This window comes from Heterocephalus glaber, unplaced genomic scaffold (assembly GCF_053883595.1).
Source record: "Heterocephalus glaber isolate CG9 unplaced genomic scaffold, H.glaber_assembly_v1.0 deba00001571, whole genome shotgun sequence".
Classification (NCBI taxonomy): domain Eukaryota; kingdom Metazoa; phylum Chordata; class Mammalia; order Rodentia; family Bathyergidae; genus Heterocephalus; species Heterocephalus glaber.
In genome coordinates, this window is record NW_028258356.1 from 10,362,999 (window position 1) to 10,379,377 (window position 16,379).

At 34.3% G+C, this 16,379-nt stretch overlaps 1 protein-coding gene across 15 annotated transcripts in view; it reads left to right on the forward strand.

Moving 5' to 3' along the window:
- Positions 1–16,379, forward strand: part of Syt1 (synaptotagmin 1) — a 531,406-nt gene that overhangs the window by 394,205 nt on the left and 120,822 nt on the right. For all 15 annotated transcript variants that reach the window (XM_087192509.1, XM_087192506.1, XM_004844995.4 and 12 more), the window contains 2 exons: positions 1,028–1,195; positions 3,751–3,918. In XM_087192509.1, the coding sequence (XP_087048635.1) occupies positions 1,028–1,195; positions 3,751–3,918 (336 nt within the window). The remainder of the gene's footprint in view (positions 1–1,027; positions 1,196–3,750; positions 3,919–16,379) is intronic.

Here is a 16,379-nt window from a genome sequence, read left to right on the forward strand (position 1 = left end):
TCAATTTCACAGAAAATGAGTGCAACTTTTTTTAAGGAGGTGAATTTGCTTTTCACGCTTGGCTAAAAAGTCACAACCTCATATTTTTAGGCTCTGAAGTGAAAACTTATAATGTAACCATGTTTACCAACTAGTAAGGGTCTATATTTGTTTCCTAGATAGAGATAAACCAGCATATTAACACAAAATTTCTCATGGCAGAATATCTAAAATCATCCATTCTATTCTTTACAAAGACATTAACAGTGCCATAATATTCTAATATTCCCAATGAGACTTAGGATTATGTAAGTAAGAATATAGACTTGGACAAATACAGAGATTTCTGATTTATTTGGAAAATTAGGAATAGTTACTTAGCACTAAAAACCATTTGTCCACTTTCCTTCCTCTTTGTGAATTTTAAATCATATTTCTTTTACTCTATGTCCTATATTTAAACACAATATTTATTAGCTAAGCCATTCTACTGTAAGTTAAAGTAAAAAGAAACCAGCACACAAGTGAAGTCAAGTATGATAAAAAGTTGACGGTATTATTTTTTTATTTCAAAATGCTACTCAATTTCTAAGATATTTCTATGTTGCTAGTCTGAGACTTTGGTAAAGATTAAAAATTTGCTACTTTGTAATTACAGACTTGTGATTGTTTAACAATTTATTTCCACTTATAAATCATGCCCTGAAAAGAAAAACAATGCACAAGAGCTTTTAGCAACTGGAAAGTTATTTGATTGCAACCCTTTTGCAAATATGAATTCCATATTTAACTGTAATCAGCAACCTTTTAAAAGCCTCTTTTGTGCTTGAAACTAGGCTTCCTAGAGACTGCATCTGTCATAATTAGATTTCTGAAGTCTAGATAGCTCATTTCATTTGCCTTCTGTGTTCAGATTCCTAAGAGAGTAAAAGTTTATTAAAAGCAAAGAGGAAGGAGGAAAATCACAATATGCAGCTCAATGAACAAATCAATCTTTTCCAAACTGTCCACCAGTGTTTGTGCTTGTTTTTTCTTTGTCTCACTTCAGCTGCTGGTAGGGATCATCCAGGCTGCTGAACTACCTGCCTTGGACATGGGAGGAACATCTGATCCTTATGTGAAAGTGTTTCTGCTCCCTGATAAAAAGAAGAAATTTGAGACAAAAGTCCACCGAAAAACCCTTAATCCTGTCTTCAATGAGCAATTTACTTTCAAGGTACTTTTAAAGTATTACCTGTAACTTTTCTTTGTTTTAGGTAAAAGACAAGTGTTTTCCTGACACATACATAGACGTGCACATGGACACCCATTCACAGACTCATAATAATTGTATTCAGAATACTCTACATTTTTATCTTCAGTCTGTTGAACACTCTATATTGCATTTAAATATGGCCAAGGTAGGGTTTAGCTCTATCTTTTCAGAATGGGATGTAGACTGATTACATGGCAAGGCTGTCACAATTACATCTAAAAAGTCCACTTCTAGTGAGCCAATAGCCTTGGACTTCCCCACCAGCAAAATAATAGTAATAATAATAATGATGATGATGATGATGATGATGATGATAATCCAAAGGAATGAAATCATTATTTTTTGAGTTTCAAAGTTCTTGAAAATAGAAAAACCTAGTTGCATTCACAGAATTAAGCTATGTTCCACGGTTAAATGGTACGGATATTATTTTTAATGAAAAATTCTGTATGTTCAGGGAAAATGTGAATACTCTGAAGCCATTCTTATCAATAAAAGAATATGAACATATTGTTTTTCTATATTTCTAGAATTTTCACTTTACCCTAGGCTCTTCTCTGATGCTCTTCATCTTGTTAGGATGCCTCAGTTGACAAACAATAACTACCAGAAGGTTCTCGACAGATAATCACTGGTCAGGAAAGTATGCCCTGCGGGCCTTAGGGATTTTTATAGCTCTTGGCCTGAAGTCATTCATAAAAGAATTCATTTGGGGGATATGTGAAATTTTTAAAGCTACATTACTTAGAACAATATGTTTTTGAAAAATGAAATGTCTCTGAATACACCACAGCAGGCTTATTCAAAATCTCCCCGTCTGTCAGCCAGGCTTAGCAAGAACATGCGGCTCATGTTGGCAAACAGTCTGGTAGGAAATAAACTGATGAAACTGAAAGTATGAGTCATTTTCATGAACTTTGTTTTCAATTTTGCAAAGGTGCAGTGTTTCTACTTGCTCTAAAATTTGAGTTTTCAAGACAAAAATCCATTATGTATTGAGTAGCATTATCTAAATGCTGTAGTTTTTCTGTACCCAGACAAGTAACAATAAAAGCATTCTGAAAAGTCTCAGTTTATGAAGAGTTAACCATTGTGGTCAACACAAAACATAAAATTTTTTTAAAGTTTTAAATACGACAAATATTAATCAGAAGCATATTTGACTATACATATATTAATCTTTATTTTGGTCAGCAGTTTCTAACTAGAATTTAGTAAGCAAATTTGGAATAATATTGTGGGGCTTTGTTTTGAGTTATCTGCATATTAGTTTTTAGGGCTTTAAGAAATAGAATTCACAGTGTAATACACTTGATATCCTCAAAATATATGCCATTTTTCTAGATAACTGATTAATTTCTCTAGTAGACATTGTAAATTATATATTTTGAATGCCAAGAGGCAATTTGATTTAAGAATAGAAGCATAAGAGAGTTTAAAGAGGATTGGCTTTAGAGGAGTTTTAAAAGCATTGTGCCTAGTTTTAATAAAATAGTATTTCAATAAAATTATCAGATTCCAAACATGATAAATGACAGAATAAACTCATTGGAAAACTTAAACCTATATAGTCAAATATCCTTCCTCCCTTCTTACTATCTAGAGTTAAAAGAGAAATGTCTGCTGGAGCATATGACAGCCATTTACACTGATAAAATAAGAAGTGTATGAAAATTGATCAAACCTTTAATACAAGTCTAAACAATTTCTTAATTAGACATTTCTACCCAGTTACTGAAGTGTAGCTTATTCAGATTGCACTGCTTTTCCCTGAATATTAAAAATGTCACTATTAAACTTCCCAACCCTTAGCATCTGTCCCAGATATATTTGAACAGCTGGAGAATTCATCAGTTCTTGGCCTTTTGCCACTGTTCATCCTAAAGAGTGTCATACCTACGAATGAACTTCAAGATCAATATTATAATGAATCTCTGATATTCAAAACAGCAATTTTCTAGTCAGTTCTTGTCAATCAGTAAATTGTTTTAGAGAATAGGTGAGGCACCTTGTGAATGTCATTATACGCTTCCAGTTCCTAGCATGTCATTTAAGAAGTCACTACTTCATTAAAATGTGGTGCTCATAGTCCTGAAAGAGTTAATGGAACTTCTGAACCAAGTTGTCTACCACTAAGTGGTACCCTTACAATATAACTTACTACAACTTATAACAATAACAAAATATTTTATAAGAGAAATTTATAGAGTCAAATGTAATTGGGTTATTTGTTCTTTACTAATCTTGATGTTTATAGTATAATTGATAGTGGGATCTACTGTTAATACCAACAGTTTCTAGAACCTTGGGATAAAGTGATAAATCGCTATGGCAAGTTCTCATTTTCTCCCAAGTACTTTAACCTTTAAGTAGTTAGTTTAAAGGCTGAATTTAAGGAGGAAAAAAAAAATCTCCCTGTTGTTTCTCTAACAGATATGCTAAATTTAAATACCATAAACAAATAGCAGATTTTAAGCATTTTTGTGACCAGATATATCCTTATGTCTTTTATGTAGGTGCCATACTCGGAATTGGGTGGCAAAACTCTGGTGATGGCTGTCTATGATTTTGATCGTTTCTCCAAGCATGACATTATTGGAGAATTCAAAGTCCCCATGAACACTGTGGATTTTGGTCACGTAACCGAGGAATGGCGTGATCTGCAAAGTGCTGAGAAGGAAGAGGTAAAAAAATCCTTAGCATTTATAATATGACAAGCTATCCTTAACAGTTGTTGCTCATGCACTAACCTATTGAGAGAAGCTCTTTACAAAGCATGGGGGGGGGGCTCTAGCTGTTGACAGCTGGCAAAATAGGGTCAGGGGGATTTTATAACCTCATTACAAAGTGTATAGGACTCCAAGGTGTTATTTAAAAGAAGAAAGAGATATTCATGCACTGTCTATGAACAACTCTCCTATATGTGGACCTACAAACTGTTTCTAAAAGCTTGCAACATACCATATGCATACACTCCCTACTTTTTTAAAAAGGCAATGAAAAATTGTCTTATTCTTTGTGTTTTTCCATGATTATTGTCTTCTGCATAGTTTCTGTAGCCATTACATAGAAATAAAATGGCAATTTTCCTTGATTATTTCTGCATATTGCTGATAGTTCATTGTTTCTCCTGCAGATATTCAGAGCATGATGGGTGAAACATCAAGTGTAATTCACAAAGGCTGATATTAAATCCATTTTTTAAATGACTCACATTTTTATAGTACTCTTCACTTTGTTTTTTCTGCTTTTAATAGTTTGCCCCAGTGCTTTTGTGTGATTTAAAAAGGGAAGTTCAATATCCTTAGAGCATTTAAGCTCCATAATAATCAATTCTATTTGATTATGCTATGCCTGCCTGGCCCTGGCATTTTTCTGTATGAGTGTTTCAGCAGACAAAGACCAGAAAAGCAAACAATGGTTAGCTTCTCCAAACTCCTAAAGTAACTCCTTTTCCAGACACTTTTATTTTAGTAGATGTGCTGCCGAAGCAGCATGTCAGCCACTTTTTTGAATCCTGACTTGCGATTATAATTACCTCAGAGATTGCTAGCAGCCACCATCATTTAGGATCCCTAAAATTCAGTTATATGTCATCACTTTGGGGTACCCAGGGAGAACAGAGATGAGGCCATGCCTTAGAGAAACTCAGCAAAGTTCATTATCTAAGAAGCCCCTGAACCACCTAAAGCTACTAACTTTATTCTCCTTATAGGAAGTAAGAATTGGATCAGCATTGTTAATTGCTACACTGAAATGAGTTTTGTTTGTTCTCTAAAAATTATTTGGTTGTACAGAAGGAAAAATTACTTCAGTTAACTTCTTTCTTTTTGAAAGAAAATATATAATATTACAAAAAAGTAAATACATATATTTCAAAGAGGATAGTTAAAATTGATACTCAAATATTGAGACAGATTCAACCCTATTGTGGATATTCAAGAAGAATACTGTTTTCAATTTTATGATTTTTAAAAGTGGTTCTTCCCTAGGAGTGAACAAACACTGACATTAAATCTAATCACTGTATGAAGACAAACATTTACTTAATCATAATGTTTAACAAAGTAGTAAGATGTTTCATTGAATTTTTTATTCTTTATTGAAATGTTGGATTTTGTGTAAATTTTTCATGTCTAAGATATAGAGTGGGACCATAACTAATATTGAATAACTGAGTTATTCTTATTAATTGGATTTCAGCTCATTGGTTGAATGTCAGGATGTGACTTGCTTGTACTTTCCAATCCATACCAGTCCCGGATATGTGACCCATACTACTTACATTTACCCAAGTAACTATCCATGCATGGTATGGGATTCCAGGGTCACATCCAGTAGGTTTCTGAAAACACATTCTTGCCTGAGTTGGGAGAATGTAGACCATTAAGCATTTTCTTCTTTGAATAATCCTTTGCGTTTGAGACTTAACACTAATCTGACAGATTTGACTCTAGAATACAAAGTATAAGGTAAACACTCAAAATAAATCACATTTTTCTTCTCACTCTTACCTTCCTATCTTTCTATTTGTTCTCTTTTCTTCCATGTCTTCTCTCCATGAGACTTTTATCACTCAAATTACTCAAAAATACTGAGTATGATTATATTTATTAGACATTACCATATTCCTGCAAGTATGCTGCTCCTGCTTGCATAGCCTTCTGGGCTGTTGGGTCTTCCTCACTCCAATTTTTGCTTGTTGCCAACTACACTGATTTCTGGAAAAAGCTTTAGCCTCAAGGTCAAACACTTCTAAGCTTCAATACTAATTGATCCATTTACTAGCTGAGATCTTGTACTAGTCACTTAACCCTCTCTAAAAAGTCATTTTGCAAATCTTACAGTGGCCTAACATTACGCAGCCTCTTTCTAAAGTACGTTGGATAGAGTTTGGTATGCAGTAACTGTTCAATCAATGAGGGCTCTCCTATTATTTTTCCGTGGCCCATCTTTGTTTTTTGTATTCTCTTTCTCCTTTTTATTTTTATTTGTATCTACTTCTTATTTGTATCTACTTCTCTGTTCTTTTCTCACCACCACTGTGCTTATTAAATGACTATGGAAATGTTTAATGAAAAATAATAGCTACCATTACATTTTAGTACTCCACAGACTTTCCTCTTTGAGATGTACTCAGGAATAATACTTTTTTTTTTTCATTTGAGAGGCTATTTCCCTTTATCATGATACAGGAAACATCCTAAAACAGATATCTAGCTTGAAAACTATCTCTAGTTGACTAGACCCACATACACACTTTCTCATAATAAAGGAAATAATATTCCAGTTAAATTTTATATCTGAAGAACTACTCATTCTCAATGATATGTACTCTGTTTTCATGCTACTGTCCATTAACTGCAGGAAATTATAATTATGTGAATAAATTGAAGTCTTGGATTGACTAGTTCTCATAATTTTAAAGAAATTGTCTATTTTACATGAGTAATTTCATTTATGATTTTAGTTTTTTTATCTAACAGTTTTAAATGTGATTTTATATACCAAAAGGTATAAGATAACAAACAAAATGAGAAAAAAGAATTCAAGGAATAGCTTTGGAATCTGGAAGTGGAACCATTAATGCCATGTCTTGATCAGTTTCCCATTGCTGGGACAAAACACTTGACACAATTTAAAGGAGGAAATGGTTCATTTGATTTAGGGTCAGAGGTTTCAGCCCATAGTCAGGTGATTCCATTGCTGTGGGTCTGGGGTGAGGTTAAACATCATGGCAAAAAGTCATGGTAGACCATAGCTGCTTACTTCATGATGGCCAAGAAGCAGAGCATAGAAAAGTGCCCAGGAGAAATATATGGCTCAGTGGACCTATCTCCAGTTGGGCCCACCTCCTAACAGCACATTCTCCTGTGCACATCCAGGTATTACTCCACTGATGAGTCTAGGACCCCTGTAATCCAATCTCCTCTCCAGGAGTCTCTTAACCCACTCAAGCTGATAAGATTAGCTGTCACACCATAGTAGGCTGCCAGTTAGAGACTTGAATTTAAGCAGGTTATAAGAGACACACCAAGGTCCAAAATTTCTATTTAATAGGATGGGGTAAGATTTTGTTACCAGAAAGTTGACAGCAATGAAAGTTATAGGATGAAACAATCGTGTACATTAAAGTGTTGTTTTAGTGATAAGTTATTGTGCAAGCAAATTAGATGGGAAACAGTATGGATAGTGTGAGATCCTCATTTGGAACTTTCTAAGTGTGTTTAAAAAGGAGGGAAAATGTAGAAGAGATAAACCGTGCCTGGGAAAACCACAACAAATGCATAGCTTACCATTCCAGGTGGGGATGAAACCTTCATTTGGTTTAATAATGTTCCTCAAATTAACACAATTGAAGCCACAATACTAGTTTAGGTTCATTTGCCTTTTTTGTTGTTGTTGTTGTTCATTTATGTTATGATTGACCACTTCCTCTTTCCATCTCCATAAGGCACAAATACTAATAGGTGAAGGTAGAATTAGACCTTGGAGACAGCTCAAACTTTGTCTTATGTAAGACAGAAATGTGCCCTATGAGTTTCAAGAGGTGGTTATGAAACCATTTTATCAGTTTTTCTTATCAATATACGGCCTCAAAACCTCCTGTGTAGTCATTCTGTGGAGTTCGATTTGCAAAAGTTTTCCAATATGTAGAGCCTCAAAGATGTTGATGTTGAATTTTTCAGATTTTCTTTTAAATATTCATGCCACCCACAAGTCAAACTTAAAACCCCATCTTACTTTTAGAATAACTCATTTAATATTTTTACTTAATGATTTCAAATGTTATAGTCAACAGCTATTACCATTTTTCTCTTTTCATAAATTTTTAATAACTATTTTAGAAATCATCTTACATCCTACACCCAGCATCAGATACATTGAGGGATTTAGACCCTTTTTATTTTAACATTTTATTGTTCCCCCTTATTTTCAAATTCCTATGCCTTCCACTATTGCCTCATCTCTAAAACAGCATAAGAAATAGAAACCACCAGAAAACAACTGAGACTTTTTATTTACTTTTATTTTAGCACACTGCTGTGATAGGCTGTAAGCTCTCATGACTTGACTAGCACTGCTTTGTCTCCATTAGAGAATAAATCTATCACCTCTGCTTTGTGTGAAATTCATTAAAAAGTGATTTTTAAATGAGATTCTGTAATCCAGTGCAAATGGGAAAAAAACTGATTTCTAAATTAAAATAAGTTGGGACGTAATTTAATTAGTACCCAAGCAGAAGAGAAGAGAAACTACTTTAGTAACTTAATGGAAAATCAATTTTGCAAGAAAATTTCACATTTTTAAGCCTGATTAGAAAAACATTTACTTCACAGAAAAGCATTTGGAGAATACATATTCAATCAAATAGAAAAAGGTTTTATTTTTATTTTTTTAGCTTCCAATGGTCAATTACTTGATACTACTTGGAAATGGGTTAGTTATTCCTTAGGGCACTTTCATGACCAAGGATCATGAAAGAACTGATGTTGTTTCTAAGTACATTTTGTAGTTAGAAGGCAACTCATGCTTTCAGATAATGTCCAGCCAACAAATCAATGCTCCATTGGAAAGAGTTAGTTATACAAGGTTAATTGCTAGAACTTTAAGCATGATGCTAATAAAACCCTTCCTTGTCACTCATAAACTACAACATTTGAGAAATGTAGCAAGTAAAGATGTTCACTTACCTCCCTGACATCTAAGGAAGGCATACTTGTTTTAGTTTATTTGTCCATCCTTTGCCTTAGACAGTAAGCTCCAGCAAGACAGCAACTGTGTCTATTTTCCCACTGGGAAGCCTAGTTTGATCACAGAAGCAAGTACAGTGTAAGGGTGCCAAAAACTTTTGATTGCAAAAAATGTTTCAAAACATCCTTTTTAAAGGCGATGTTAACAACAGTAATTGTGTTTTATTTCATAAATGAAGTCCTAAATATTCTGAAAACCTATCAGCAAAATGTCCTGGCCCTGAACACTGAAAATGATCTAACACATCTTTGCTGTTATTGGTATATTTCTTTAAAGACAGAGCCAGGGTAGATGCAGCGCAAAGTCATTGTTGCTATTGTTTTAGTTGATGGATGTAAAAGTAACAGATTTTTCTTTTTCTTTTTGTAAAGATTTATTGAATGTCTCTTTCCTTTCTAATAATCCTCCTTTTCATGCTGTTTGTATAATGTGCACAGAGCTTATGGTTTAGCTTAATTATCTAAGTGTAAAATTCTTCTTGCAACCCTGTTTAACCAGAGGAAAATGGCAATGAATCAGGTCTAAGGACCATTCAAATTCACCATACCTGGAAGAGTTGTTGTTAGTCACCTTTACAGCAAACTAGATATGATATACTAGTATTGAATTATTTTATGAAGACTATGATAAATTCTAGTGTACATAGTATCTATGTGTCCATTTTATGGGATAGTGAACATATTGATTTCCCTTTAAACTACTCTGAAAGTAGAGATATGTTCTATAGTAACTGTATATCTGTGGCCATAAATATGATTTACTTGATCCTAAGCCTTCTGGTCAGAATTTCAATCACCAATTATAACTATGTTTAATGCACAATAGTGTCCACTTTATGATGTGATTTTTAAAAACATGAAAAACCAAACAACTTGGAATATCTGTAATGTATAGGACTGTAATTTCAGTTGTAAAAAAAAAAACTCTTGCTTTACTGAGTTGCTAAACAAAAACTTATTATTTTTATTGTGAATTCTTTAGAAAGATAATACAAATTAGACTCATTTAAGGCCAGAACTAAGGGGGCTAGTTTGGGTACTTGTAAAACGGCTAGTCACTATCTGTTTTGTTTGTCCATTGTCACACTTTAACCTATTGCATCTACGTTCTCCTCCACAGAAATAACTACCCACAGGCTTGTGCTGATAGCCTGCCTCCCTTGTTTCTAAAGCTAATCTTTAAAATTGATTTTAATGTCATTACCTAAGCTGTAACTGTAAATAGTAACCACCATTTATTGAGAGACTTCTATGAGCTAACAAAACCTTATTCTCATTATATTCTCCAAAATTGGCATTATTAAATTCATTCTACAAATTGGAAATGGGAGGATACTGAGACCAAAGTAAGCTTTAATAATTTGTCCCAGTTCACATAAGCAATGTTAGAATTAAAATTCGAACTCAGCTCTCAAGCCCATGCTTCTTATTTCACCAAATCCTCTTCTTTAGGCTCTCTTGGTCTTCTCGGCCTCAAACTGTAGCACTAAATTGCATTTCAGTGCAAAAGCCTAATACCCACAGTTCTTCCTAGCTTTGGCTTACTTTTAGGGTCCTTAACATTTCATTGGTTCATTTTAATAACTTGTGACATGTTAATATATATATACAATATTTATATACATTAAATATTTATATATATAATATATAAAACCTTACAAATGTATATAACATAGCAAAAATATAATAAATAGCTACAGCATTTTTGTTTCTTCACAAAGGTATTATTTCATAAATACTTAGCATGAATTCTTGTCCAGAATGCAGTTTTAAAATTCAAAGATGTTAACACAAGAATGCTATTATTTACTCATTAATATTAGTGAATTTAATGAAGGTAGAGGGGTTGTACTTTCCATTTAAAATTATTAACAGAATATAAATTCCTTTCACTTAAAACATATTAAATATCTGGTAAATTAGCATATAAAGGAAGAGTATAAAAAGCATGAAAAATGGTTAATAGTAAAATTTTGTAATGAAAAATAGAACAAATAAAAGTTATAATAAATAGACAGTACTATGTTTTAAACAAGAAAAGAAGTAGACAGGGAGGCTCCAAGGAATAGTTGGGGGGAAAGGAGATAATCTTTAAAAATTAGCAGAATTTTGAATAAGCAGAAAGAAAGTGAGAATGCTTCCAAAAGTATGAAAAGAGATCAGCAAGAGCAAATAAATAGAGCTATCATCATGAATGACAGGTCCAAGTAAGAGAGGAGTGAAAGCTTGAGTGGATACTTTGAGAAAGAAGACTGGATACTGTTACCTGGCCACAATTTGCCTCTTAAATACTGGACTGACACAGCCGGGGATTTAGTTCAGTGGTTCTGTCGCCTGCCTCTCAAGCGCAAGTTCCCAAGTTTGATCCCCAGTACAAAAAAAAAAAAAATACCAGACTGACAAATCTAGGCTCATGTCATTGAATAAATCTTGTTGTTCTCAAAAACTAGAGCTAGAACAGGAAAGCCAGGCCTCTGTCTCTCTCTGCAAAACACTCTACACTGACATTCCGTATATTATCTTGTATAATATTGGAGCAAGGCTATGAGGTCACTCTTCCCATTCTTATTTTACATATTAAGTAATGCAATTTGCCCAGTGCCACACAAAAAATTAACAACACAGCAAGGATTTAGGCCCAGATCTGTCTGCTTCCAAGCCTATTTTCCTTTCTACTCCACCATCCTGCTACTTAGTTGACTAAAAATTCAGTGAGTACAAGGAGATTATCTGTTTTGCTTACCTTCTTAACCTCAGTTCATAGCAGTGTGCCTGGAATATACAAGGTGCCTAAAGACATTTTTAATTGGTTGAACAAATTGAAATGAGATAAGAATTTTCTTTTAAAAATATGCATTAGTCCTATCACTTTCAAGGAAGTCATTCTTGAGGGACACCCAACTGTTCCTGTTTTACTGCTTATACAATAACTGCAAAGATTTTGGAATTCCAGCCCCTCTGTTGGAATGTCTTTCTCAGTCTAAAATACATTTTTTGTCTATCCTACTCAGTAGTGGCTTATCTTTATCTTTAAATGATAAATTCCATTGAAATGGTCATAAACTATTTAAGGGCAAACATAGATAATGAATTGATGATTAAATTGGATAAAGCAGTTTTGGTCACTGCAGAAAAGTGATGGCCTGTCTTGGGAAGTTTATACTCTGACTTTGACCAAAATGTTCTGAACATTATCATCTTTCCATGGTTTCTCGAATAGATTACTATGGGGGGAATTCTCATTGGGAGATATAGATTCTAATGCAGGTAGTGCCAAGGAAATCAAATTTTTTAAATAGAACCAAGTGTAGGTGTTAGTTTTTCATTTTATCCAAAGAATAAAAGAAGTGAGAATTTTCAGTTGAATTTTAAATAAAGCAGAACAAAATGGTTTAGAAGATGGATTTTACGTATGTAGATTGGCAGCATAGAAAGGGAGAAGTAGGAGTTGGGAACAAATAGAAAATGAGACAAGAAAAATGGTATAGACAACAATCTCCTCTATGTCTGATTTTCTATATTTTTGAAATATTGAAGAGGATTTTGAGTGGGAAGCAATGTAGGAAAATGTCTTGTTCTGTCTTCCACACATTTGATCCTTTTATAATGTAATCTTTCCTGATGAGTTTATCATGTTTTGAAATAATTTTTTATTATCTTGTTTGTGAATCTTCAAATTAAATGTTTTTACTTTGTCTTACTCCTACCTACCTTTGAGCAGGCCAAATGTTTGTATTTTGCAATCTTTAATTCATTACAATCTGTTACTCCACAATTAGAGAAAATGTCAGTGATAGAGTCTATGAGTTATACTACAGAATGGGGGAGGATGATGAGGACTTGCCGACAAACAAGGGTTTAAGTAATTTAGGAGAGAGAGGCAGCATATATAGACATAAACAGACTGTGTTAGTTACTTTTCTCATTGCTGAGACAAAATACCTGACACCCAAAGTTAAAGAAAGAAAGGTTATTTTAGCTCACAGTTTGTAGAGGTTTCAGTTCAGAGTTAGCTGGCCCCAAGGCAGGGTGGCATGGCAGAGGGGCATCAAAGAGGAGATATAGTTCATGGCAGGCAGAAGGCAGCAAGCCACAGATTCTTTCTGTCCCTTTAAATTATAGCCAGGCTACCTGTCCTTAGGGTGAGTAGAACTCACATCCAGGGTGAGGCACCCTTAATCCTACCCAAACCAATCAGTGAATTAATTTAGTAACACAAACCTTCAATCCCAGCATCACACACTCTAGATCCAGCCACCTGTGAAAAAGCTTCACCTAAGACCACAAGAGGCTTTGCAGGAACATCTACACACAAGCCATAATACAAACTTAGTTGCTTTAAACACAAATAAGTTCTTTCTGATTATGAATAAGGTCTTTGAAATTCTCCAAATTTTATGCATTCATCTTTTGTTTGTTTAGCATCTATATATTAAGCCCCTTTTGTAAGCCAGGAATTGTGCTAGTTTCTGGGAATATAGGATAGTTTCTGGGTGAATAAAGTAGCTTTATTAAGCTTAGCCAATCAAAATTAATGGCAAGACAGAGCTGCAGGTTGGAATGATGCTCCGCCTATGGTCTCAACTTTTGTGACTCCAACCATGACTCCCCTTACTCATGGGGAGTCCTTGGGCTTTTTACTGAATCCTTCCTTAAAATTATGTTAATGTTACTCATCCCCATAAGCAGTGTTGCATTCTAAATGAGATAATTCACATAAAGCACATGGAATAATACTTGGCACCAGATAATCTCTCAAAAAATATTATTTTTGATACTGCAAACACTGATCAGAATCCTCATTTTCTGGCCAGTTTTAAAAAATCATTACTCTGACCTCTCGACTTAACCCATCCTTTTGTGAGGAAACAGACAAACCTTGGGGTTCTGAAAGCATTGCCAGATTGGTCACAGAAGAGAGATTGTCTGTGCCTATATCTCATGAGCAAGAGTCTTTGGGGTATGAAAAGTTTTCTCAAAGACCATCCCAGGCTGAGACCCAGCAGGTGTGAGGGAAAGATGGCCCCAACAACTGGGAACGTTTGAACTCCTCTAAGCTCAAACACTATACAAATGAACTCCAAGTTGCAGGCTCTGCTAAAAAAAAAATGACAATAACAAGTGTTAGCAAGGATGTGGAAACATTGGAATCTTCATTCATTGTTAGTGGATCATAAAATCATGTAGCCACTTTGGAAAAATGGTGATACATTTCCTCAAAGTGCTAAACAGGATCAGCATGTGACCTAACAACTGTACTCCTAAGTATATATCTAAGAAAAAACACATATACACATACACACACAATCACACAAGAATGTTCATAGCAGCATTATTCATAATAAACAAAGGTGGAAATAGCCTAAATCTCCATCACTAATGAGTGGATAAAGAAAATGTAGTATATCCACATAATAGAAGATTATTCAACCATAAAAGGTAATGAAGTATTGATAAATGTGGAAACATTGATAAATCATAGTAGGGAAATCCATAGACAAAAAAATTGATTAATGGTTTCCTAAGGCTCGAGTGGGGAGGGAGAAGGGCAGGGAGATGGATAATATAAAGCTGTTTTATAAAAAGAAACGAAGCCTGAAATGCTAGTCTGGGAAGCATGATGTTACAACTTGGATGTTACAGCTGGAAATGTCCTTCAAAAAGTTTAACACTCATTCAAAAATCCAGGATATTCCTAGGGCACTTATCTCCAAGACCATGTTCTTTACTACCAAGGCCTCTTGACACAAGGTCAGTATTAAGACTCTCCTTTCACAGATGACAAAGCCAGACACGGGGGCTATGGCGAGTTCCTGAGATCTCAGAATTTAAAGCACCAGGTTTTTAGGATTCCAAAGCTTTTTTCTACTAGCCTATACTCCTTTAAGCTAAGAAATCTAAGATTAATTCGCCTTATGTTATATTATTTCCTTATATTAACTCTCCTTATGCATTATTCTAAATATTAGAACTAATGTTTTTTGCAGTCTGTCTTCATACTACAGAGATTCCTATGGTTGAGTAATTGCTCTTTTCTGGACCTTTATATCAAGACATTGTTAATCGACATCCACTGACATACAATAAAATGTACAGATACTAAGATCACTGGGTCTTGGCAGTTATAGACACCAGTATAGCTACCATTCCAATTAAGTTGAAGAACATTTCTTACCTCAAAAAAAATTTCACAGGCCTCTTTCCAATCAATCACTGGCCCAAGCCCTTAAAGGAAACTTCTGCGATTTTTTTTGTTTTGGTTTGGATTGCTTTCTTGAGGTCTCACTGTGTGTAGTCCAGGCTAGCTTTGAACTCACTATGCCACCCAAACTGGCCTTGAACTCATAGTGATCCTCCTGCCCCAGCCTCTCACATGCTGGGATTATAGGTGTGTGCCACCACACCTGGCTCCTGTTTTGATTTTTATTACTGTATATCAGCTTCCCTGATCTGCAGATACATATAAAAAAATCATACTATTTTGTGTCAAGCTTCTTTTACTCAGTAGGATTTTTTTTATAATCTTCATATAGTTTCATACAGTAGTATTTCAGTCCTTTTTATTGCTGAGTAGTATTCTGTTCAAAATGTAAGACTTTTGAGTTTGGATTATGAAAAAAAAGCTCTTTTAAATATGTAAACTTGGACAGCTTTCTATAAAAACATCATTTCTACTGGAATCGCTGGCTCATGGGTAGACATATGTATAATGCTTTTTCTTTTAAAGTTGTACTACACTAGGACACCAGGTAATAGTCTACCTAGGAATGCACTGTGACAGTTACTGTGTGGGGTTCAATCTTGTTTCCTTTCATTTTTATTAGCATCCTTGAAGATGCCCCATATCACTTTGATCCTTTACCTTGGCTGTACATTGTCTTTCCTGTATCATACACTTGGCACCTCATTAATACATATTCTTTGTGCAAGGAACATGGTCACTTGCTGCTATAACATAAATAGACACCTTGTTTGCCTGTTTGGTTTTCTCTACAGGAAAGACAGGTTTGCATATTATAGTAGTTAGCTCTTAGAAGAAGTATGATGTGAATCAAATAAGTATAGAACTGATTCCAAATCTCGTAAACTTTCTGAGCTTTATTTTCTCATCTATAAAATGCTGTTGGAAAATGTAAAATAGATTATATGCATATGTGTTTGAAATGTAAAAAATATTTTTCAAACACAGACCTGTCTAATGTCAACTAAATTTCTAATATAAACAATTAGATACATAAAATAGCGATTCACTTTCCGGATTGTATGAGGGGAAACAATCTATTATTTCCAGGACCATTTGCAAGTGTCTGGAGTATTTTTGCTCTCACTGTAGGACCAGTGGCATTCTCAATATATTTATCACCACTTCTTTCCACCCTTCCTAAATTTCA